Source organism: Rhinolophus sinicus, chromosome 18, assembly GCF_057876585.1.
Source record: "Rhinolophus sinicus isolate RSI-liver-muscle chromosome 18, RSI-T2T, whole genome shotgun sequence".
In the NCBI taxonomy this organism is placed as follows: domain Eukaryota; kingdom Metazoa; phylum Chordata; class Mammalia; order Chiroptera; family Rhinolophidae; genus Rhinolophus; species Rhinolophus sinicus.
Genome location: NC_142518.1, coordinates 66,821,930 through 66,847,493, shown reverse-complemented (window position 1 = coordinate 66,847,493; position 25,564 = coordinate 66,821,930). Strand labels below are relative to the sequence as shown.

At 39.1% G+C, this 25,564-nt stretch overlaps 1 protein-coding gene across 6 annotated transcripts; it reads right to left on the bottom strand.

Annotated features, from left to right (window-relative positions):
• Positions 1-1,691: 1,691 nt before the first annotated feature.
• CSTF2 (cleavage stimulation factor subunit 2) lies at positions 1,692-25,477 on the bottom strand. Of its 6 annotated transcripts, XM_019716664.2 has the most exons (16): positions 25,357-25,477; positions 24,195-24,273; positions 23,227-23,396; positions 22,394-22,530; positions 21,812-21,931; positions 21,560-21,697; positions 18,562-18,685; positions 13,615-13,677; positions 10,628-10,687; positions 9,847-9,988; positions 8,914-9,089; positions 8,340-8,632; positions 4,769-4,879; positions 3,953-4,078; positions 3,360-3,403; positions 1,692-1,901 (listed from the first exon to the last, which is right to left on the bottom strand). In XM_019716664.2, exons 1-14 carry the CDS (start codon positions 25,412-25,414, stop codon positions 3,956-3,958), a joined length of 1,794 nt encoding a protein of 597 aa, XP_019572223.2. In that variant the 5' UTR covers positions 25,415-25,477; the 3' UTR covers positions 1,692-1,901; positions 3,360-3,403; positions 3,953-3,955. The 6 variants fall into 6 exon arrangements, with proteins under 6 accessions (XP_019572223.2, XP_019572220.2, XP_074179444.1 ...); XM_019716661.2 differs by lacking the exon at positions 3,360-3,403; XM_074323343.1 differs by lacking the exon at positions 10,628-10,687.
• Positions 25,478-25,564: the final 87 nt, after the last annotated feature.

Genomic DNA, 25,564 nt, shown 5'->3' with positions numbered 1-25,564 from the left:
CTAGGTCTTATTTTCGGGGAAACACGGTAACGGAGGCTTCCAAAGGAATATATTGGGATACCCCCACTGTTGCCAATTTCCTGGATGTCAGCTGTCTAAATTAAATTTAGTAAGATTTTAGAAAAATGCACAATGGAACCTTGACAATATGGTTCCTATTAGACAACTGCTGACCAAATGATAATTTGATCTTCAATGACTTTGATTTGGAATCTTAAGGTTCCTTGAAACTTATAACGAGTTCCTAATGAGAAAGGCTTCACTCTTTGTCTTAATGTCTAAATATATTGACACTTCAGGTTATGACTGCTGCTAAAATCAACATATCAAGGTCTAGAATATTCATGGAAGTAGGCAGAAAAGGTAATAATAACAAATCCTACATGTAATCAACATTCAAGCCCAAATTGGGGATGTGCAGGATACTCAGAAAGCTCCTCAGCTGTTTTGAGCAAGTTTTCCTTCTTCAGTTGTAATATGAAGTATCTTATTCAGCAAATTCATTGTAGTAAAGGCTTATATATGAGAGTAGAAAATCCCTCAATTTCAATGTCTCTCATAAAGTTGATTATCTTGGTTATCTTTGCATTCTTTTGCTTGACATGTAAGCAATATGCTATTACATTCTCTAAGCCTATGGCAGGCTTTTAATTCACTTGACCATAATCCTAACCTGGGGGTAGGATTCTGAGAATATAAATAGGCTCGAGTAGTTCCAGTGGAACTTTACTAATTATTAAGGTACCTCATAACCTCTTGAGGTTGGCCTGATGGAGAGACATCATGTCCCTCTTTAATGCCACTATGAGAGAGAGAACAGTAGGCTGGAAGAGCCATAGGGTAGAGCTGGGGAACTAATTATGTTCGGATCTATCTGCAAGGAAGCAGGTGGGGGAGGGGCTAATGTGCACTCTGACTGCTTGTGCTCTACATTTGGTCCTCTTAAAATAAATAAGAATGTAAAAGTTTCAGGTTTTCTATGTCCCAGAATAAATTTGGTTATAGGTTAGTGACTATCTAGAAGGTAGGATAACATGTATTTTGTTCACATGATTTCTGTTCAGTTTTTCTTTCACTGTGAACATATGGAAAATTAGTGGATTTTTAAACTTTTAGGGTTGACTACCAAGACTGAAGAGGGCTTTTTGGTATCCATGCTTTTCTTATCAAATATGCATTAGAACAGACAAGTAAATGTCAACAGTCTCTTGTGTTGTCGACACACTCAAACCAGTGGTTTATACAACATCTTTGTCTTAACTCTGAACTATGCATGTAAATAGACCTACTATTGACAAAAAAAGCATTTTGATATTTGAATTTTTCTAAACTAAATACACTAGCCTTTTTGCTTTGTTTGGCCTTCTGACCATTTTATAGCTCTAAGCACGTGCTATTTTCTCCCAGTAGACTCAAAAGTTCTAGCAAGTTCTCAAAGGGCAAATCTCATTATTCCTGCTGGAAGCAAACTAAGTAAAAACTAAGTTTCAGAAAACATGGTTTCTGAGAAATTCTCAAATATCATTAAGAAGAATAAATGGTTAACTTAAAAGGAAAAACAGAGCTACAGCAATGTAACAACCAAGTACAATACTGCGGTAAGGGCAGAAAATACATCTAAGGTTTCACCCTTGGTATTCAGCTTTTTAAAAGCAAAAAGGTCATGTATATCAATTTGCAGTATACTAAAATTGTGTTCAAAGTTTATTTCAAGTCACAGAAAGTATACAAACTCAGACAACAGAATGAACTGGTTTCGTTCTGAGAGAAGGTGATGGGAGGCCTCCACCTGGCACCAATTTGAGTCATTCAAGGGTTAGGATGTAGAAGTCATCTTTTTGTAACATTTCAACAAGTTATGGAATTAACTTCCAGACTTGTTGCCAGGTATTTTTGAAAACCTGTAAGGAAAAGTTGGGAGAAAGCCATTAGAAGTGGAGACAAAGTTCTCTTCCCCAAACCTCAGGGGAAAAAAATTAAAGGCGCGGGAGGGAGGCTATGCATAAGAGCCAAACACCAGGGGCAGAATCCCAAGGTATCTGCCTCCTGCCTCCCCAAAGTAATCATCCTTTACAGCAAGGTTTCTCAACCTCAGCACTACAGACATTTGGGACCAGATAACTCTTTGTTATGGGGGGATGTCCTGTGCATTACAGGATGTTTAGTAGCATCTCTGGTCTCTACCTACTGAATGCCAGCAGCCCACCATAGTCCCTAAAGCTGTGACAACCAAAAATGTCTCCAGACATTTCCAAATGTCCTATAGTGGGCAAAACTGCTTCTGGCTGAGAACTGGTGATCTAATGGTAATGGCATGTAAACCTGTCAGTGACAGTAGAGATGGATTAAAACTAGCGAGGTATAGGATGGATGGAGAGCCAACATTTTGACTACAGTATGCAGATACTAGCAAATACACGTTAAAACTTTGCCTGTGTAAAACTGCATAGAACTGCATGCACACAATACACACACACACACACACACACACACACACACACACACATTAATGTAGTTTTAAAGAATGGTGAAAACTGAGTAAGGTCTGTAGTCTAGTTAGCAGTAATGTACCAATGTCAATTTATTGGTTTTCTACTACAATCCAAAAAGGTATCGTACAACAGCTTCTCAAGATGTTATCATTGGGGGAAGGGTACAAGAGGCTCTTGGTACTATTTTCCCAACTACCTGTGAATTTACAATTATTTCAAAATAAAAGATAAAATAAAAACCTTACCCTGTGGTTTATGTGCAAGTCTCTGATATGAGATATAAGCAAGAATACATAATGAAAGAACTTTCTGAAACATTTTTATCTCCACTACCCCAAAATAATCATTTCCTGACATTGTAGGGAATACTTTCTCTGGCATAAATAAATTAGAAAAAGTAAAAGAGGAAGTGTTTGTTTTTTATCTGTTCCTCTGAATATAAGTAGTCTATACTTTTACTGAGGAACACAGAACGCGTTGGGTATTTGGACTAAAAAGTTAAAGTGCTGGTCATACCGATAGTCTAGCTAGCCATTCATCCATTACAGATATGATGCATATTTCAGGTTTGGATGCTTCAAGGACATTACAAATACGGATTAAAATACAATGTATTTGGTTAAGACTGCTAATTAGTGTAAATGCGTTCACTATTATATGATACTATATGGATGGAAATTATAATACAAATGGGGTGAAAAGTAGAAATTCAAAATATGATGTTCCAATTGACACTGGGACAATGTGACTTGTAAAGTGTTCTTGGGAAACAATTGTTTATGAAATACAGATGTTGGGGGGAAATTTTTTAAAAGAAACACCAATACATGTAATCTAGTTAGGTCACATGATCATGATCCTTTTTACCTGGCCGATGAGCAGGAAAGACAAGGGCAGCAGCGTACAGCAACCTGTAAAATGTATCGGAACTGATGGTGACGGCGGACACCCACGATCTTAATTATGCGCCACAGTACTTCAACCTCCAAACAGTCAATATAAAATAAATACTGGGAACTAAAACATTAATACATTTTACTAAAATGCTTTGTATTTTTTTCCATTTATATGGGACAGTTTGGAATAAAATAACTGATTATCTGGAAGAATATACACTAAACTTTATTTTAGAAGTTATGTCTGGGGATCAAGATTGAGGATACAGTGCTTTTTACCCTGAACTTTTTACTTTCTTGTTTTTGATTAATTTTGTTAAACTGATTGTATGTTACTTTTGCCACTAGGAAGGAAAAGTTAAAAAAGATGACAACTAATGCAACAAATGCCCTGTAGCCTTCCACTATCCTGATAGGGCTGAGCGACTGAAGGGTGAAAAGTCTAGCCAAGGAATGCAGGCCTTAGAGCCTTGAGATCAGGACAGTTTTGTTGGCCGAGGTTGAAAGTACATACCCCAAATACACATGGAGCTTGTTTCACTCAGGTGGGGTGGGTCTGCTCACCTTTCAAGGTGCTCCAGTGGATTTCTGTATCTGTTCCTTTAAGATCAGGATACTCTGCCTCTGCTCAGGAGGCAGCATGGCGATCTGGTCTGCAGTCAGTTGAAGGACCTGCATGATCAAAGCAGCCTGTGCAGAGAAAAAAAAAGTAGGAAGTTTTCATGACAGCAGCTAAAAACAACAACATCAGCTTCTGTCCAAAAAGGACGGATATTTCACACATAGGAAACAGCCCCCGCCACCAAATCAACCCAAACCACACAAAAAACCCAAAAGCAGCTGGTGAGAAAAGCCACACTAAAAAGCTCAGGGACAATAATACCCAAGATTAGAAGACTCAAAACAGACACCATCATGAACCCAAAGCTCTTGCAGACTAAATTGGTATCTGTGAGCCCTGGGAAGTCTTCAATTTTTAATCCTGTTTTGAAAGTCTCTCCTTTTTACAAGTTTCAGCCTTTTCATCAGACATAAGCTTCCCAAAATGGTAAAATATAGAAACAGAAAGATATTCGTGGGGAATCTGCTACTGTTTTCAGGGATAAGGTAGAAAAGGGAAGGAAGGGATTTGGATTGTCAGGTAAATCGGGCCTGCACAAAAAAACTGCTATTGGCAGATAAGCCTGAAATGTAAGATAAGCTGCCATTTACATACATCCATTTAAGGATTTTAGGACCGGCCCACAAATTTTCAGGTAACAAGAACATCAAGAGTTCTAAGAGTAAATGTCATTTCCAAAGGGACTCCGAAAACCCAGGACTTGTACATGGTAACTAAAAAGAGGAAGACAGCATATGGAGGCAGTCAGCACTGCTTACCTTCTCATGGTCTTGTGGGGTGACCTGGTTCTGGCCAGGACTAAAGCCACCAGGCTGGCCTCCACCCTGGATGCTTGCTCCTTGCATCCCTGTACCCTGCATGACTGGGACCTATGTGCACAAAGAGAGGAGAGATTTCGGAACTTGTCATCTAGGTAACCAGAATCCAGTAACAGCAATGTGAAAAACAGGATCTGATTATGGATGTAACAGAAGCAAATTAATGACTATGAAGATCAGTTCCCAGTGCTAGCAATGGCAGAAGGAAGGATGTAGGCAGAGGCCAACGAGCAAGTTAGACACATCTGCTTACCACAGCTCCAGCATCATCAACAAATACCACCGCACAACAGGATACCATCAAATCAACTAAAATTTAGCCACGTGAGCACAGAGAAAACTGAGAGCATCCAGGAAACTAGTGCTCAGTGGAAACCGACAGTCTAAAGATAATGTGTGCTGGTCCATGGGGAAACTCCATTCACAGGGACACCGCCTACCTCTGGTTCAATTAGACACAGGTGGTTCATCCCAAAGGGCCTATCCCACAAGTAAGGCAGAGATGATAAAGCCAGCAGAGGCAGAAAAGAGATGGGAAGGCCTCTGGGAAGAAGACTGCCATTAGCCCAACATTTGCTTTTTGTAATTTCCAGCGAATATACAGCAGATGCTTTCTGCTAAAGACAGACCAAGAAATATGACTGACCTGAATTAAATGAACAAAGTGCAGTTATATCATACCTATTGGTATTTAAGATCTTCAGTGAGTTCAACCTTTGGGAAGACTACCAGAACCCAAGAAAAGGCCTCAAAGCACTGAGAATAAGTATTAAAAGGTCCCTGTGCTGGAGTTATGTTCACACTGAGGCATTCACCCAGAGCTTAGGTATTCTTATTAAACACAAACTGTTAATAAACATGTTACCTGCTTCCCCAGCATATTAGAAGCAACGAAGCATAAAAGAAATGTCGACAGACCCTTAGAAGCAGACACCATGACAGAAATGGGAGGAGCCAGGTGACAGCCTGATGGTGAAGGAACCAGAAGCTAAACAGGAGATAACTGTGTTTTCTATTTCTATCATACATATACAATAATGGGTACATGTAATGAAGGCCTTGAGTAATCAAAAGGATTAGAATAATTTTGTATATCCTGTTTAAGAAGGGAAGGAAGCATATACACTTTCTAAATTATTTTTCACTCAAGTAGTTTAAAAACTTGGTAGAATATTCCTATTACCTGAAACATTCACTTACATGTATTGCTCATTTCCCAAAGACACCAGAGATGATACATGATGAGTACAGCTTTGTACAGATTGCTAGAATATTATCACTTTCTGTTCTTTATTAATACTGAATCCAGAGACTGGTCTGAACTTTCAAAATCTGTTACGGATTGGAAACATCTCTGAGAAGAACCTTTTTGAAACTTCACTCAATACTAATTTGAAGTACTGCAATGTGATCTGACCATCCACTAATTGCCATTTAAAGTTTCCAGGAGCACCTGTTCTAGGCAGACAAGTAGTAATATGGGTGATCACACATCTAGGTTTGCCTAAGACAGTCCCAGTTTATGCTTTTGTCCCAGAGTAATTACCAATAGCATTTTCACTGTCAAACATGTCCCTGTTTGAATAAGTTATATAATCGCTAATAAGCCTTTTACCGACCAATTTCCAACTTAGGTGCACTGGAGTTAATTTTAAAATCTGATTTAAAATTATTAAGGATATACTGTTAAGTAAAAAACCAAGGTCCAGAAGAGTTAGAGGAGGGAAATATAAGAGTATATGTATATTCATATTTGAAACAAATAAGAATATATATTCTTATTTGCTAGAAGGATACATAAAAAAAATCTAGTGACAATTACCTATAGGAGATGGGTCACAGGGAAGATTGGTACAGGGGAGAAAGTAAGATTCTTATTGTGTATCTATTATATATGAGTGAATGTATTTTATATATTTATTTATAAGTAAACACTGATTTAGACAATTTTTAAAAGGTTTGAAGATAATTTTTTTTTATTTTTTTCTACCTCAGATCTAATTAGCTGTATAGAATCTACTAATGAAAACTATATAAATCTAATATTACATAGTAATCAGTTCAAGCACTAGCAGAGATAAAGGAGCAAGATATTATCCAGAAGTGGTCTTCCAACCATTCTTTTCAATATCTTTCTCCACAGAATTATCAACAGATTTATATAAGCACATCATGTAGTTATTTCTTGTTTGCCTCTCCAACTAGAACACGAGCCTAATGGGGCAGGGACTTCGTTTTGTTCACACTGCTACATCCTAGTACATATAGCTCTGTCTGGTACATAGTAGGTGGTCAATAAATATTTGTCGAATGACTGAATGCACAAAAACCATTTCTATGAGGCTACTGACCATAGAGGGCACAATAAACATCAAGGTCCATGAACACATTTTTTTTTAAAGCACAACTTGAAAAACAACAGAGATTTCTTCTACACATACCAGAAACAATATGCTCAGATTTCATATTAAAGAGGGGGCGGTAGACACATCTGTACACATATACAACATGCAGATAACAGTACAATGGAAAAAACAGTGGATCCTATTCCTTGCTCTGCCACTTTTCAGTTGTGTGAATTTAGATTAAGTCAACTGAATTCTTGGGTCTCAGTTTCCAAACTTACAAAATGAAAGAACTGGAAAATTGACATGTTCCATTTTAGCTCTCACATTCTCTCTCTCTCTCTCTCTCTCTCTCTCTCTCTCTCTCACACACACACACACACACACACACACACACATTCAAACATGGGGAGGAAGGCACAGAAGCATATGGAAGAGGAAAGAGACAGAAGTATAGGAAGGAGAAAGACACATACAGGAAAAAGGAAGGTGGAGGGGGTCGAGGGAGATGAAGGTTCTAGCATATAAAAACTCAGGGAAGAAATGCATACACCACCTCCCCATAACAAATTGGGGGTGAAGAGGGAGGTGGTGACAACACAAAAATAATCAGAGACTACCATATACTCATAGATGGAGAGAGGTAAACAAAGAGAAAGCAGAGATAAAAATTCAGTCCCATGGGTTTTAAGGTTAGCATTAGTAAATTGCCTTTCATACTCCACTGTTCACTGAGGCTATGCAATCAAAGTAAATTAAAATAGGTTTATACAAACCTAAGATTATCCAAACGACCACTAAGTGCTCTTCACATGCTGTAATGCAAGTGGCTCTTAGTGTTGTACTTTAGAATAGCTTGTGGGAGACTTTCAAATGACCCATGCCTAGATTCTACGGATATACTACCTCCTGAATTTCCAGGGCCTCTTCTCTGAATGGAAGAGCTCCTGAAATAGTGAGACAAGGTTGCTCTTTTGGATTACAATCTTGGTCGCCAGAAAATCACCACCCTAAGTGACAGAGAAAGCAAAGGAAGGGAGATTCTAATCTTCCCTTTCTAACAAACTGAGAAATAGCCCAAATCAGAAAGCAGTAATAATCAGGCTCAATAATAAATTCCTCAATAGATCAAGATTTCACATAGAAGCTAGAAGTATTTCACATACCTGTCTGGACCCCTGGGGGCCAACTGCCCCCATGTTCATTGGACTGGGACCCTGGATTCCACTAGGTATAGGGCCTCTAGGACCAGGGACAGGGCCCCTTGCATCCATACTTCGCGCCTCCATCCCTCTGACTTCCATTGCACGGGCCTCCATTGCACGGGCCTCCATTGCACGGGCCTCCATTGCACGGGCTTCCATTGCACGGGCCTCCAATCCTCTAGCATCTAATCCTCTTGCCTCCATGGCTCGTGCCTCCATGGCTCGTGCCTCCATGCTTCTAGGATCTCTTCCACCTATAAAACAAGGCGCAAGAAAACTACTGTGTACCTATTCACCTTTACTGCAAAAAGAACCAACAACCCAAGAAAGAGAGAAATCTGTTCCTTTAGTCACATCTCCCCCTAACTACGTAAGACTATTTCTCCTCCCCAATTTCTCAGATTTGCAGATAAACCTTAAAAATACTTACCAACCCTATCACCCCAGCATTCTGTATCCTAGATTAGCGCCTAACAGTCAAGTTTATCATCAGCTCGCCATTACCAGTCGGTCTTGTGACGTGGTCTACCCTTACCTCTGCCATCCAAGGGTGGACCCCTCTGATCTAGCATGGGTCCTCTTGGCTCTGCCATTAGAGGTCTGGGCTCGGCTAATGGTCCTCCCCTCATCTCATGTGGGGGTGGGCCACGGCCGTCATGGCCAGGGACATGGTGCATGGGTGGGCCCTGATGAGGTGGTCCCAGGTAACCTCTACAGATGGAAAAACACGTTATATTTTAAAACAGAACAAAACAACAAGATAAAAGTGTCAGCCAGAGGATCAGTTAAGTAAAAATCAGATAAAGAAATGATGCAAACATCAGTCTATAAATGCTAAGAGAATAACATCAAACAGGTTGAAGAAAAGCTATGGAGATGTAAATCAACATATTTTAGAATTTCATATTTGGTTAGGGCACTTATAATTAAGGAGGGATTAATGGATATCCATTATATATAATGAGTATGCAGTATAGTGCTTCAGGACATGATTACCGTATGGGTTCAAATATAGGCTCCATCACTTATTAGCTGTGTGATCTTGGGCACACTTACTTAAGTTCTCTATGCCTTGGTTTCTTCATCTATAAAATGGTACTGATATTAGTATCAATCTTACAGGGCTGTTGTGTGGATTTAATCAGATGATCTAAGTAAAGTATTCAGAGCAGAGTCAGAGGCACAATCACCATGAATATCAACTACTATTGTTGCCATGATTAATATGACTATTACCAATAAGCAATATGAGTTTTTCCTGTTCAGGTATGTGTGCTAGACTTTCCAATTTCTGAAGATGGAGTAGCCATCGTTCAAAATGACAGACTCAATTACACAGTTCTGCCCAAGGAGAGGTGCTTAGTTTTGGACAGCAGCCTACAGATACAACTGGTATGGAAAGACTTTGTTCTCAAAGCAAGGGAAAACTGTGATTCCTCTAAGCTTTTCCTTCTATGTCACTGCTTACCTAGGCTCTACTTCTCCAGTTACAGAAAGTAAAGTGCCTCCACGTGGGTCATTGGGAGCGTCTCCTAACAAACCGCGAGGAGTTGGGACGTTGGCAGGCAAGGGCCCACGCTGCATAGCTGCTCTGGGGTCTTGCATTGGCACTGACGGGGAAACAAATGGGGAGTTACTGCTGTGAAGGACACAGAAGGAAACCAGAAATGACTCTATAGACCATTGACAACATAATTCAGAAGCCTTACAGTGGGTGAAACCTCACCATAGCAGACTCCTCTTGCAGCTCAAGAACAGTGTAGGCAGAGTCTGTGCCATGTCAGAGGTATGGATGGAATTATACAGAAGAGCAAACTGGGGAGGAATGTGCCCAAGACTAGCACTGCAACCTGAAGAAACTTATGCTCCTGGTTCTCCTTATAATTAATCTTAGTTCAAGGACCAGAGTCACAAAAGAGAGGTAGGCTCTTGGCATATGTGAACACTGCCATGGCTCTGCCAGAACCTGCTGTCTCCTTACACTCTGCTATTTCATCCAAGCTTCCTGACACCAGATGGGAGGGAGTACAACCTTGGACAGACCCCCGTATCATCCATGTTCTCTGCCCTGTGTGAGATGATCAATCTTAGGCTTGTGGCCCCCAACAGGAAAAAATTAAAAAACAAAAACCCAAAACACTATCTTTCTGGGTTCTGACAGTGAGGATGACTGCCAAGCAGCCCTTGTCCTTCCAACGTCCCACCCTGAACACCACAGGCAAAAGGAAACCTGCAGACACAATGGGTACCTTGAACTCGCTCAATTGATGCAGGCCCGGCAGGTCCCACGGGCGAGTGCTGTAGTGTTCCTAGGTGAGCAGTAAGTTCAAAAGGAGAAAGAGCAGACACTTAAAATAGCTTGCACACACATGCAGAAACATACGCGTACAGACATTGGAAATTTATACACGTACGTTAAGAAGCCAAGAGTTCATTAGATTGCCCCAGGCTACAAAATCTTCCTAAACTATACTAGTTTCTTTGGGATCTGAAGTTCTTCTGCTTTGATGAGATTGCTTCCTAAGCTGAAACAGTTGGGCCACTGATTTTATTTGGGCAGGAATAACCAACTACTTTCAATTTTCACCTCTGCCCCTGATTCCCCCTAAATCTCCTTATGATACCATTAGAAAAAGAAACAAAATGTTGAAAGGATGGTTCTGAATCTCTAGTTAGGTAAAAAACAGACATATGACATAAGGAAAAATCAAAGAAATTATACTGCATCTGGAAGGCAAAATTTATTCTGGAGAGGCCCATAACAGTTACTATTTTGCCATATTTTAAAGCATAACAATTTCTGCTATCAAAAAGTGTCAAATGGGGAAATGCAGTGAATGGACTTTAGACAACGAGAGAGTATCACTCCTCAAGAAATACTCCACTACTGCGAGTCTTTGATAATAAATAATCACGACAACAGCAAACAAAGATTAATGCGATGACAAGGGCACCAATACTAGACAAAGGTGGCACAAGGCAAGAGGAAGTATCTTCTTAAACATATCACTGTCTCCTTTCTCCATTACAAATGTGCAAAAGAAGCAAGCATTCCAGGGCGGAAAAAAAAGACAAACTAAGTATAAAGGGAAAGATTCTTGCTTCCTCTGCTGGGTACTGAAGGAAAACTATAAAAGGAAACTCATCTCACTTTGTCTCCTCATGAAGACAGCCTTGATATACCTTCAAAACTTGAGTCATTTCCCTTTGTTAACTTTTGACCAGGAGGATGAAGATAACTACAGCAGGAAAGATGTCTGACAATTAAGTTTGCGAACTTGCTGCAATGATGTTGCTAACTTTTCTGATATCAGAGGGATTATTATGAATTTGTACCAACTGGACAGTTAACCACATTTACTATTTGGAAGTGCTGAAAAGGCTGTGCGAAAAAGTTCGATGACCTGAACTTTTTGCCAACAATCCCTGGCTCTTGCATCACAACAATGTACCAGCTCACCCGGCACTGTCTGTGAGGGAGTTTTTAGCCAGTAAACAAATAACTGTATTGGAACACTCTCCCTACTCACCTGATCTGACCCCCAATTACTTCTTTCTTTACCCAAAGATCAAGGAAATATTGAAAGGAAGACATTTGGATGACATTCGGGACATCAAGTGTAATACGATGACAACTCTGATGGCCATTCCAGAAAAAGAGTTCCGAAATTGCTTTGAAGGGTGGACTAGGGGTTGGCGTCGGTGCATAGCTTCCCCAGGGGAGTACTTTGAAGGTAACCATAGTGATATTCAGCAATGAGATATTGTAGCACTTTTTCTATGATGAGTTTGCAAACTTAATTGTCAGACCCCTGTATATTAAATAGCTCTAGCCTGACTGATGACTTGGGGAGAGGTAAAAGTATGACTGAAACCCCAATTCCTTCTCACTACTGCAAAAATACTTTGGGGTAATACACAATCTACTGATTAGCCAAGGGGTGGGGCACAATAGCATAAAAGCATGGGCTGCTCAGATGAGGTATTTAGTCAAGAGCTTGTCCCACTGTCAACCATCTGACAAGATTATTAGTCTGTCACTTCAGTAACTAACCCCAGTGTACAAACTATAGACAAAGAGTACAGTACATATGCCTATTTCTTAATATTTTGCTTAAAAAATAAGTTTCACTTACAGGCCGTGTGCTAAGAAGAAGTAACTTAAGCTTCTCTCTGTGTGTCCAAAGTTGTTCTTTTTCATCACAAGGACATAATGAATAAGAAAAGGAGACACTGCAGAATATTTTTGGAAGTTAATATAGGCAGTGTGGATTGACAAAAAGAGGATAGATTCTAGAATCAGAGACTTCGGAATTTTAGCTCTGCCACCTACTAGATGGAAAAGAAGATGAGTGCACCAAGTCCAGTCCCTGCTACTCAGATATTGGTATTTTTACCATGTCCCCTTGAGTAAGTAACTTAAAACTCGGCTTCCATTTCTTTATCTGAAAACTTGAGGCGCTGCCCCTTAACTCACAAGATTGTTTATGAAAATCCAAGTGCCTGGCCTATAGCATGCACTGTTTTATGGTTAGTTCCTCCTGTTTTCTCACTCTCTCTCCTCCTAACGTCAATTTTAACTGAACCACTGCACTTTCTTTTTCTTCAAACTCCAATAACATAGAGAAATACCCTGGAAATTTTTGAGCAGTTGCTACTGTGGTATCCAGTGTTACTGGCACAGTATAACATTCATCCATCAAATAGGCTTCATAGATCTTTGATCCCCTCCCAGTTTTCTCTGGGGTTTCAATGTAGTCTTCTATATAACTGGCTGCATATTACTTGCTCATTATTAAAATTCCTTACTCAGTCAATAGATATTCATAGAGGGAGAGCAAACATGTCAGCAGAATCATTAGACTATCAGGAAAAGGTGATGTAAATTAAATGGAAACAAAGAATCCATTTGCTTTGTCATCAGTTCTTGCAGACCTGGGCTTTGAATCACTAGATGGAAAGTCTAGACCAGTGGTGTCCAACAGAATTTTCTGCAATGATAGAAATGTTCTATATTTGCAATATCCAGTAGGGTATCCACTGGCCACATGTGGCCATTGAGCACTCGTAACGTGGCTAGTGTGAATGAGGAACTGAATTTTAGATTTTAGCTAACTTAATTACTTTAACATTCAAATAGCTGTATGTGGTTAGTGGCTGCCACATTGCCATCTTAGTGCAGGTATAGAACATTTCCAATCCAGTCCACATTAATCAGACATTACTATTTATTTACCTTGTCCCCGTTCCATGGACACTGGTCCACTTCCTGGCATTCCAACCTGGGCCTGCATTCCTCCTGGAAGACAAAGGGCCAGAAAGAAAACATAAATTAGGACCGCTGGAAACAAAATTGCGATAATGGCGGAATTAACAAATTTCCTTTTTCTGCCCTATAAGCAGAAACCTACCAGGAAAATAACTACCATCAAACAATGCAGTTATACAGAAGATGGAATTTGTTAGTACACTTTAGACTTCAGTGACAGAAAAGTGCATTATAAGAATACTTAATCTCATTGGTTATCAATACCTTGGCAGGAAGTTCTTCTGTAATACAGGAGAACAATGGCACTTACCCATGTAACTCCTCTCACAGTAATATTCACAGGGTATTTGGTAATGTGTGGGTATACTGTTTTGGTTGTGACAAAGATTTGTGAGGGCAAAGGTGGTGTTTAATGACTATTCAAAAAGATATATGCACCCCTCTGTTCATTGCAACACTATTTATAATAGCCAAGACATGGAAGCAACCCAAGTGCCCATCAATGGACGATTGCATAAAGAAGATGTGGTACATATATACAGTGGAATATTACTTGGCCATAAAAAAGAATGAAATCTTATAATTTGTGACAACATGGATGGATCTAGAAGTATTACGCTAAGTGAAATAAGTCAGACAAAGAAAGACGGGTACCATATGATCTTACTTACATGTGGAATCTAAAGAACAAAATAAATGAATAAATAAAACAGAAACAGATTCATAGATACAGAGAGCAAACGGATGGTTGCCAGAGCGGAGCTGGGGAGTTCAGTGAAAAAAGTGGAGGGATGACAAAGTGCAAAATTGTCACGGGGATGTAAAGTACAGCATAGGAAACATAGTCAATAATGTTGCAACAATTCTGTATAGTGCCAGGTGGGTACTAGACTAATAGGGGGGATCACTGCATAAATTACATAAATGTCCTACTGCTACGCTGCACACCTAAAACTAATATAAAATAATACTGAATATCAACTGTAACTAAAAAAACAAGACATAAATAATTAAAAAAAAATAAAAAACTCTGGCGTTTAATGAGAACCCAACAGGGATAATAGATGTCCTACAATGTATGAGATAGACCCACAAAATTAAGAATTACCGTCTTGTAAACTTTCACTGATGTCAACAGTTGTGTTATTTGAGTTGCCAAAAAAAATACCTATATCTGTCTACATTTGTAGCTTTTACATTTGTGGTATAGGTGCAAGCATCTGATTCCTATCTTTTGTTTTCTAGTGCAGTTGTGCCTAAACACTTGCATAATAAAAAATACTTTTTATTATAAATTGATTTCCTTTTACTTACCCTTTATGCTATAGTTAGGGCATTATACTGATTTTTTTGGAAATCATGTTTAGTAGCTTCTATCATCTGTGCATTTCCTTTCCGGATAGTAAAGAGTCACTGCAAACTACTTGTTATGAAGAGAGACCGCTGGGTCTTACAGAGTTGAGAAGCACTGGTTTATTCTAACCAGTCAAGGTATGATGACTGCTCCATAAAGAATAATCATGTACCACAAGTCCTCGTCTGGCCCTTTCCACAAAGCAATAATTCTCTTTTCCTCAAAGGAACAATATATGCTGTGAGTGGGGAGAAAAGACAAGCTGAACTGTTTGCAGTCATTAATACTTACCTAAACTATCAAAGTACAGTTCACATTCACTTCCATTCCATTTTAACATGCCAGGCATCAAAGAGTCATGGATAAAAAACCTGAATCTGTGCTATCTCTACCCCTGCTACTAAGTAATTGTCATTTTGAGCAAGTGATCTGATAAAATTAACATATTTCCAGGCTTCCTCATCTGTAATGTGAAGGAGCTGGCTTAAACCAGTGGTTCTTAGAACATGGTCCTCAGACCAAGTGTTAGCATCACCAGGGACTTGTTAGAACTGCAAATTCTCAGTACCCTACCTCAGACCTGCTGAATTAGAAAGTCTGGGGATGGGGACCAGCAATCTGTGTTTTATTAAACCCCTTATGTGATTCTAATGCACACCAAAGTTTGAGAACCATAGGTCTAACTGATTTCAAAGCTCTCTTCTAGCCATAACATTCTATGATTTATTTAGACTACTCACCAAAACAATACAAAGATTTAGGATTTGAAGAAATTGGTAGTAGAAGAGATTATGGGCATCATTTCTCATATTATACACTCACATAGCAGTGCTTTCCTTGTATGGGCTAGCTTCCCAGAAATGGAATTGGTGGGTCAAAGTGTATATGAGTTTTTAATATGAGATTACTTTCTTAAAAGTAGCTTCACAATTGCACCCAGAATCTATACCACATTCCCCACCAACATTCCCCACCAATAGTAAGTGTTATCTCTCTTTGAAATTTTTGCTAGTCTGAAGGGTTTAAGTAAAGTGAAATGTCCTTATTTAATTTTCAACCTCCTGACCATAAGTGAATTTGTTTTTGTTGCCATTTGGATTTGTACTTCTATGAAGTGCCTACTCCTCCACCCCAACTCCAGTTCAAGCCGTTGTTCTCAGTCTAATTGTGTAGGATGCAGCTCCCTGGCCCATGCTGATATTATGAGCCTTGTGCTCCCCTCCACCCTGCTGAGGCAGTCGGTCACCACCCACGGCAGCCCAAGGCTGCCCAGCTCCAGGTCGAGCTGTTGTTCACAATCTTAACTGTAGAGGGCGCAGCTCACAGACCCATGTGGGAATTGAACTGGCAACCTTGGTGTTAGGAGCACAGCACTCCAACCACCTGAGCCACTGCGCTGCCTTCCCTACTCAATTTCTTTGCCTACTTTCCTAATGGGTTATTCCGCCTTCTCATCAACTGTCAAAGCTTTGTACAGGGTACCTCAAAAATCTTAAGTGAAGTATTTTTTTGTTTGTTTGTTTTAAATTTTATTTTATTAAATTTATTGGGGTGACAATTGTTAGTAAAATTACATAGATTTCAGGTGTACAATTCTGTATTACATCATCTATAAATCCCATTGTGTGTTCATCACCCAGAGTCAGTTCTCCTTCCATCACCATATATTCGATCCCCCTTACCTTCATCTCCCACCCCTTAAGTGAAGTTTTAATAACTTCAGAAGTATAAATGGTACAAACACAAAAAAACACTTGAAAATTAAATTATTTTAAGTTTCTTTTACACTTACTTTCAGCTTTTATATGTATTAATTTCCTCTTCTTGGTAGCTTTATTAAAAATTATTTTTCTAATTCTTTAAAACTAGTCGAGGTCCTTTATTCCTTAATAGTATAGGTATTCAAGGATATTCATTTTCCTTTAAGTACTGCTTTCACTATTTCCTGTACTTTTTTTGTATGAAGTGTACTACTTTTTGTTCTCTTGTAGTTAATTCATAAATGTCTTTCTATTTCCTCTTTAATTCAAGGGTTACCTAGAGTATGTCCCTTAATTTTCTAAGTGAAGGTTTTTTTCAGTCACCTTTTAATTACTTATTTCTAATTTTACTGGCCTATAATCAGTGAATACAGCCTGTAAAATACCCATATTTTAAAATTTGTTTTTATTTTATGGCTAAGTACGTGGTCATTTTTTTTTTCTTTTTACTGTTCCATAGTCATTGGTGGGGGGCAGTGCATTCTCTAGTCAAGAGATACAAGGTGCCCTCTATATAGTAAATCAGGCTTATTGGTTCCACTATTTTATCCTTAATGCCCTTACTTATTTTTTGTCCACTAACACAAATGCTACTCAAATTGTGGTTCACAGACATTGTTGATCCATGCTCTGTGTGTTAACAGTTCATGACAATGTAAGTATAGAAATGGAGAGCAGACACTTAGAAGCTTTTATAGCAATCTGGCATTGCTGTGACATCCAAGTGAGTGATCAGTGCACTTGTCTCACTGAACAGGGTATTCATGTGTTTTTCAACTCATGTAATGAGCTGCATATGTCCTAGCTTGTATACTTGTCATGTGTAGTAGGCCCGCATTACAAATTGTGATATTTTATGATAAACTACTCACCTACAGCTCAAAAACGTATAAATTACAGACTCTATTTCTTTCACCGAAAGATAATTTAACTATAACTCTATAGGATAAATAAAAATTTTGAGTTTGCTGGAATTTCTTTAAAAATCCCTTCTTCCATTCCTTGTCAACTTTGCTCTGTATAAAACAGAACAATTTAGATTAAATTATCCCCCATGAGTAGTGTTAGTCGATCTAACCTAAATTAGATGAATTATCAAGAAGCAAGTTCGTTGCACAAAAACTTTCAATATTGATATACTTGTGTTCATACAGGCATTTCATATGGAGATCACTATTTCACCCATAACTTTTTTAGTTATGATTGTTGAATGATAAAAAGCTACAAGTGTAATAGCAATACTCTATTAATTCCTATATATACACTTCCCGTGAAAATATAGTTTCTAAAATTCTCTTTTCCTTTTGTTCTTTGGTCTGATTATTTTTATGAAATGCAATTTTATGTCTGTTAAGTATAACAAGGAGAAACATGACCATGTATTCTGTGTGTTTTTTTCATGTACTTTTTAATCTCTGGCTTTTAATGGGAGAATTCAGTCCATGCACATTCAGTAAAATAATCATTATATGAGATGCTATTCCTTCCATCTTACTCTACGTTTATTACTACTTATTTTACAACGTCATATCCTTTTCTCTGTATTTACTGGATTGGTCTAGTTTTCATTCATTCTAATTTTCCCTTCGTTAATTTGGAGGTTTTACTGTACTTTTCCACTTTACTGTCCTGTTCTTGTAATCAGACATATAGGATTTGTATATTAAAAAACAACTATTTCCTCCATTTAGGATATATACTTCCTAGCTGTGTATTAGTCTTATATCGAGATTTATCCCATTCGCTATAATAAAACCTGAGCAAAATACCAATACAGTGAAGGCTGTAAATGAAACCTACCTCCAGGAGCTAAGGCACCAGGGCCAGGTCCTGTTACAGCGGCTGGTATCTGTCCTGGTGCTGGGACTCCAGCCTGCATAGAAGCTTGCATCAAAGGAGGTGCGCCATTGACATGCATTCCACCCTGACCAAGAGAAAAACTGCAGTCAACACACATAGCTTACGGCCTTAAAGAACTCTTCAAATTGACACCCTCCAATAGTCTACCAAATACCCTTTCTGCAGAGTGTATCTCATGCAGCATTAGATTCATAAAACACTTTGAACAGAAGTTACAATACACGCGAAGAGCATGGTTATAACATGGTTAAGATGGACCCTATTCTAAAAGTCGAGACTGACACGTCTTATCTGTGTGGTGCGGCTGCAGGCAGCACCTATTGTTGACTTCATGACTGGGGCCTGGTGATAAGAGTCGGAAAAAAAAGTGCCTTGAATCCAAGGAGAAAAAGAGGAGACTGGGACTTTTTAATAAAGAAACTGCTGGCAGCCTGCACTTTTAACATGAAAAAAAAATTCATTTGACCAATCTTTTCTCATCCCTGTCCTCAGATATAATTCTGGTTTGGGGGCAATGTTAATTTTTTTTAATGCTACATTAAAGTTCCTGGAGGAGGGGTAGGCGGGTGGGGGCGAAAACAGGGCCTAAGTAGAACGGCGGCGACAGCAGTGGCTACGGCAGCTTGGGACCGAGTACAAATAACAGAATCACTATGATATTTCAGAGGCTCTTCAGGGTCTCCGGTCATTCAGCCTGCAATCTCAGTCCATTTGAGGAGGAATATTGGTGTTACAGCAGTGGCATTTAATAAGGAACTTGATCTACACAGAAACTCTTCGTGGACAAGATTAGAGCATGTAGTACTAAGTGACAGTCATCTGGAGAACCTGTTGATACTGGCACAGATTATCAGCAAGATTTGGAGAGGGGGCTTTCTGAGCTTAAGCAAATGTATGGCAAAGTAGACAGGATTTCTACTTTGAAGTTTTAAAGGATTTTTAAATTTGAAGTCATTGAAAAACCCCAGTCCTGAAAAAACAGTGTAAAATTTATCTGGTAATTTGTCCTAGATAAATTGTACAACTGATCACAAGTATCAGAATAAATATACATTTCACAACTTAAAAAAAAAGAAAGTAAAAAAGCTCCAGGAACAAAAGGGAATGTTATGTTTTCACCTGTGTAGTCTCCAGAGAACTGAGCAGTCCCTTGGAATAGAAAAGAGCCCAATTAAGAAAGAATAAAAGCCAAGTTATAAAAAAAAAAAATCACATATACTCTCAGAGAACACAAAACTCTAGAACAGAAAATTGTATAGTGAGGTGGCTAAGAGAAAACAGGCTATGAGGTCAGACAGAACCAGGTTCAGTTCCTGAATTTGCCATTTGCAATTGTTATTTTTGGACCAGTTAACTTCTCAGGGTCATAATTTATTTTCTTTCTATTTCCAAAAAAGTATTTGTTGAATTAGAGCAGGGGTCAGCAAACTATGGCCCATGGGCCAAATCTGGCTTACTGCCTAGTTTCATACATAAAGTTTTATTGGACTGTAACTACGCACATTTGTTTATGTATTGTCTGTAGCTGACTTCAAATTCCAACTGCAGAATTGACTAGTTAGGAGAGACTCCACGGCCTGCAAAGCCAGAAATATTTACTATCTGGCCATTTACAGAAGTTGTTTGCCAGCCGCTGTCTTAAACCTTTGTATGATCCATCCAAGTTGTTTGCCTCTGCCAATCTGAAAGGTGAAAAATGGTAGTTTATTGTACTTTCTGTTTGTATTTATCTTGTTTTGTTGTTGAACACTTTTCATATATTTAACATATATTTGGATTTCCACTTTTGTGAACTGTTTATGTCCATTGCATACTTTTCTACTGGCTTATTGGTAATTTTCTTACTAATTTATAGGAGGTCCTTTTTTATTATGAAAAATTCCAGATATATGATTTACATATAAAATAAAATTAACCACACAGCTTAGGAAATAAATTATATATACAATTAAAACGTCCCATGTGGTCTTCCCCAATTGCACCCTATATCCCCCTTTTAGACAACCACTTAAGAATTCTTATAGATGTTTTGAAATTTTATGTAAATCATTACATACTGAACATATTCATTGCAACTCATTCAAAATATTTTTGGGACATATGCAGACACATATTTCCCATATTTTGGGAATGCTTCCACATTCTTATTTTCACTTCCGTATGGTATTGTCTTTAAGTTATCTGTGTTGATACTACATATCCTAGTTCATCTTAACTGCTGTATAGAATTATGTTTTTTAAAGTCATTCATGGTGACACATGTAGTTTATTTAACTGTTACAGAGTATAGCACATTTTCACCACTCTTCTGCTGATGTACATTTAGGATGTTTCTAATTTTTCACTTTATAATGTGGCAATAAACATTCCTGAACATGATTGAGGGCTCTTAGGCAATCAGCCTGTTGTCCATCATGTGTATGGCAAATACTTTTCCCCCAATCTGTCATTTGTCTTTGGTGTTTATTTCTTTTTCTCCATAGAAAAATTTTTCAATTTTCAAATGTACTGATCTTTTATGGCTTCAGGGTTTTGGTGTCACTTAGAAAGCTAGCTTTATTTTTTTCATTGGTAAGAATGGAGACAATAAGAGTGCCACACTCATACAACTGTTATTAAATGAAACAGTGTATATGGAAAAACAAAGTGTTAACCACAGTGCCACGCATGCACATACACACAAAATTAACTTATAAAAATTTTTATAACTTATAAAAATTAACTTAGCATACAGGCAGAATCTCTTTGTTTTACAAACCTGGCACCCGATCTATATTCATTCAGATGCCAAATAGTCTGCAACTTGGAAACTGCTTTCATGCCTGGAAATTCAAATTATCATCTCTGGCTCCTGACTACTCTTCTTTCAATATATCCTCCTAAAATGAAAATGACATTCTAAAACAGATAAAGGAAATGTTAAGGGGCAAAGCCCTACCAAAGGCTGGGCCTGAGGGGCCTGAGGATTCTGCTGGTTCATTGACACACTGGATCCTGTGGCAGGCCCAGCATTGTGGACTGGCTGCGGGTTGCCTGCAATTAGCGTTGGGATATTTGTCTGGCGATGCAGAATTTTCTACAAAGTGAAAAGACAAATCTATGAGCTGCCTGTTTAACAAAGCAATCAGGTAGTTCCTACCCCACTCATGCATTACCCTGGCATTTCCATAAAAGAACCAGAAGTACTCACCAGAGCAATCTCTGGATCCACAATTCTCATTACTACCTGTGCTTGTAGCAAAGCATAAGCCAGTTGAGGATTTTGGAGTAACATGTTCCGTGCTTCCTGGGGACTATTCTGGACACAGAGCTGAGAAGATAAACAGATTCATCATCGGGTTTAATATTTATTACTTAGAAATTGACAGTTATTTAGAGCCATTCCCACCTGAGAAGTGTAATATTCCAGAGGCTTTTTAAGCTGTCACTGGTTTTTGCACAGCACAATCTTGGTCATGGCAGGCAAGAGAAGAGGCATTTCAAATACCACATTATCATTCAGGGAAAAAGCCACATTTTAATATCTACATCTGTTAGCTATGGGTCACAGAAACACAACCAGATGGTGTTGGTGTTTGTGCACAAAAATGGAAAGCTCTCTGCATGAAATACAAAACACACCAGGCACACATGGAATATTGAAGGTGCAAGAAATGGTGGTCAACAGGCACGCCTTCTATTGAGCTCAGGAAATCATTTCCATTAAGTTTATCAACAAACTCTTGAAAATTTGATGTGATTGGATTTATTCATAACTTAATCCCCCTCCCACCTTCATTTGTTTCATCAGCTCAAACATCTGCTCTGGTGGAAGACTGGCAACTGCTTTGCTAATGGACTCAGGGGCATCCTCAGGACTGATGGTCTCTCCATAAGGTGATTCAATGACGGGGGCACCAGTGCCAAGACCTGATTAGGAAGAAAGTACAAAAAAGTTAAGGAGGCAAAATAAAGAGATAAATCATTTCAAGTATCTACTTTCCAGGGCTGTTTAAGGACCCACTGATAACTTTAAATTCTCTAGAGCTGAGAAATAAATGATTTCCAAGTCTCTTACTTCTGTGGAGGAAAGTGACAGGATGTATTTTCTGTTCTCAAGAGTAAAGCTGGGACCAGGATCATATAGGTGGACAATGTTAACCTAAATTAGGGATTAGGCACATTAACTTTCTTTGATAAGCCATTTCAGAAACAAAAGGTTTAAACAGAAAAAGATGCTAATTTCAAAATGGAATTCCTGGATCTATAAACCTCATTAAAAAAAAAAGCCGTAAGAATGCTAATATCCTCACCAGATATAGATCTGGCAACATAGTTACAGGAGTGGCAAACACCAACGACATAGTTAGCACTATTAATCGCTTGGTGAGCCTGAACTCATCTTCAACTGGAATCAACTCCTTGGCAACTGAAGGACTTCTAAAGTCAACTTTACCTTGTTTCTCAAAGATACACACTTCCCTAATGCAAACACCTCAGGTGAGTCAAGTAAAGAAGCTGAGTGGGTAACCATTTCAGCAGATGCTAAAACGTATCATAAATGGAAAATCTTCATTATTACATCTTTACTAACTCGTGTTGCATACAACTTGGGTTTATACTCACTCTTCAGCTCTTCTTTGTTCTTTTCACTGGCAGCATTGTCTACTCGAAGTGCTCTCCCACTGAATTCACGCCCATTCAGGTTTCGCATGGCACTAAGTGCCGTCTCTTGGTCTTGGTATTCACAGAAGCCATAACCTTTTGGCTTTCCTGTCTCCCTATCATATACCAACCTGGAGAGCAGAACCAAGTATAGGCACAAATGTTACATACACACAGGGTTCCTGCTAACATTGACATATTCCAATTTGGTCAACTGTAAGACAAATAACCTTATCACTCACTGAAATATTTTTTAAACACTTTTTTTTTTTTATCAATTACTGTTGACATGCATAAACATTTTTTTTTAAAAATGAATCCCTCCCCCAGCTCAGTTGACAAGAAGATTTTCCAGGGCAGGACAGGTCATAAGGACCAGTAACTTCTCTGTGACTAGTGAAGGGGCTTGCTCAATTTGGTGTGGTGGGAAAAGCCTACACCTAGCAGTGTTGTCTGTAGAAGTAACAATTACAGGGGCAGTGGAGTAGGGAATGCTCACAGCTCCACTAGCGTGAGGTTGTAATCCTTGTTGGAGAGAGCGTATTTTTGTGCTTGACTGTGTGCACATACAGCAGATTCTGCAGAAAACCCAAACCAGTTACACATACCTGGCTGACCCTGAAGCTGAACACGTGCATGGGAAACACAAAAGTGCCTAGCAGACAGTAAAAGCCTGGGCATACTTGAAACTGGCATGCACTTTGAATGCCACCTGCCCATACCCACATACATTTAAAGAAATCTATCTTTTAGTAAAAATGAATGGGAATTGTATGGTATGTGAATTATATCACAATGAAGCTGTTACAAACAAAGAAAGGAGAATGCATAGGAAAAGTCACCAGTATAAACCTTGTCATAATTACTAAGGGCCAAATTTTGTGATGATTTTAAAGAAAGTCCCACCAGGTAGTGAAAAGGAACCTCACCTGAAACTAACAACAGGTCCAACTTCAGAAAAGATGTCCTTTAATTGCTCTTCAGTAGCCTCGTATGGAATGTTTCCCACTAAGAAAACAGATAACATTAAAATTCTGAGTTTGTAACCTACATCTTTATTAAGAAAATACAGTACCAATTTATATCAGAAAATGTGACAACTTGCTCAAAATACAGTGCTGCTCCAATCCCAGTTCCAAGATTTCACTCTTGTCTGCTAACTTTAATTGCAAGAGAAATAAACCACTGAAACTAAACACAAAAGGTGTAGACATTCCTAAACACCTTTATCAATTCTCAGACTGATCTGACAAGTGTTGGATTTTCCTTAGTTTTGGTGAAAAATACTTAGGCATTGCTATTTACCTGAAGGGCTGCAAGTATTATCAATAACTACTAAAAATAGCAACATTTTAATTCTTAAAACCGACTCATATGTCCGGATCACTCCCCCTCCACCCCCTACACACATTCACTCAAAGGAGAATGATCATGGAAGTAGTGGAAGATGTTTAATAATTATTCTTAAGTGTTTTGTCATGTCCCTTCCAAACAGTGATTTAAAATCACCACACATACTTTAAAAACACAACTTATTTCGGCTGAAAAGATTCCTTAGAATAGATTCGATCCTCTTTAAAATTTCTTCGACGAGGTCTTAATCGTTCATTCATTCATTCATCTACAATCCACCTTAAGATGCCAGGTTGCCGCTACCACTATTAACGAACTAAAATGTTACGGGCTAAAAGCAGAGGATGAAAGTCGTTAGGAGCAAGCGGGAAGTGGACACAAGGATCCCAGCACATAATCTGTATTCTGGGAGAGGGGATGAGAAGTAGTAGGGGACAGCTGCCATGCGCATTCGCTTCTAGAAAATTGAAGCTCGTGAAAGGAGAAACGCATAGAAGTTGAACGCTAGTTTAACTTCTTCAGCCACATCGTGGTAGGGCTGCAAAACCTCGGAGTAAGGGGAGCATCCCTTTGCCCACGAGTCCACCAGCTTGCCCGCCGCACAAGAGGCAGGGAGAGCTGCACGCCGGCCCCATCACCGGTTCCCGCGTCGATTCATGAGATGCAGGGGGCGTTCCTCGCCGCTCACTGCCTCTTTCTGTCCCTTCCCCATGCTTGGTTCCACCGAATTCCTCTCACCGAACACTGAACGTAGAGAACGATCCACCGCAGGGTCTCTCACAGTCAAACCCGCCATCGCTCTTCTCCCGAGGCTTCCGGTGCGCCAGGGCACACTTCCGTAAGACGCGTGCGTCCAGCACCCAACACGCTTCCGTATTGTGCGTGAACCGGAAACACCTGGCCGGGGGGACGCAGGGCCCCTCCCCTGGCGTCATTGCGTCACAGC

What these genes read in the sequence shown, in the direction of transcription:
- CSTF2 (XM_088795310.1), bottom strand. Translation starts at nt 25,414, where the DNA reads ATGGCGGGTTTGACTGTGAGAGACCCTGCGGTGGATCGTTCTCTACGT. An exon ending in GAACAAAGAAGAGCTGAAGA is followed by an intron (nt 22,531 to 23,226) that starts GTGAGTATAAAC and finishes CTTCCTAATCAG; the next exon opens with GTCTTGGCACTGGTGCCCCC. An exon ending in TGGTGCCTTAGCTCCTGGAG is followed by an intron (nt 13,678 to 18,561) that starts GTAGGTTTCATT and finishes TTTGTCTTCCAG; the next exon opens with GAGGAATGCAGGCCCAGGTT.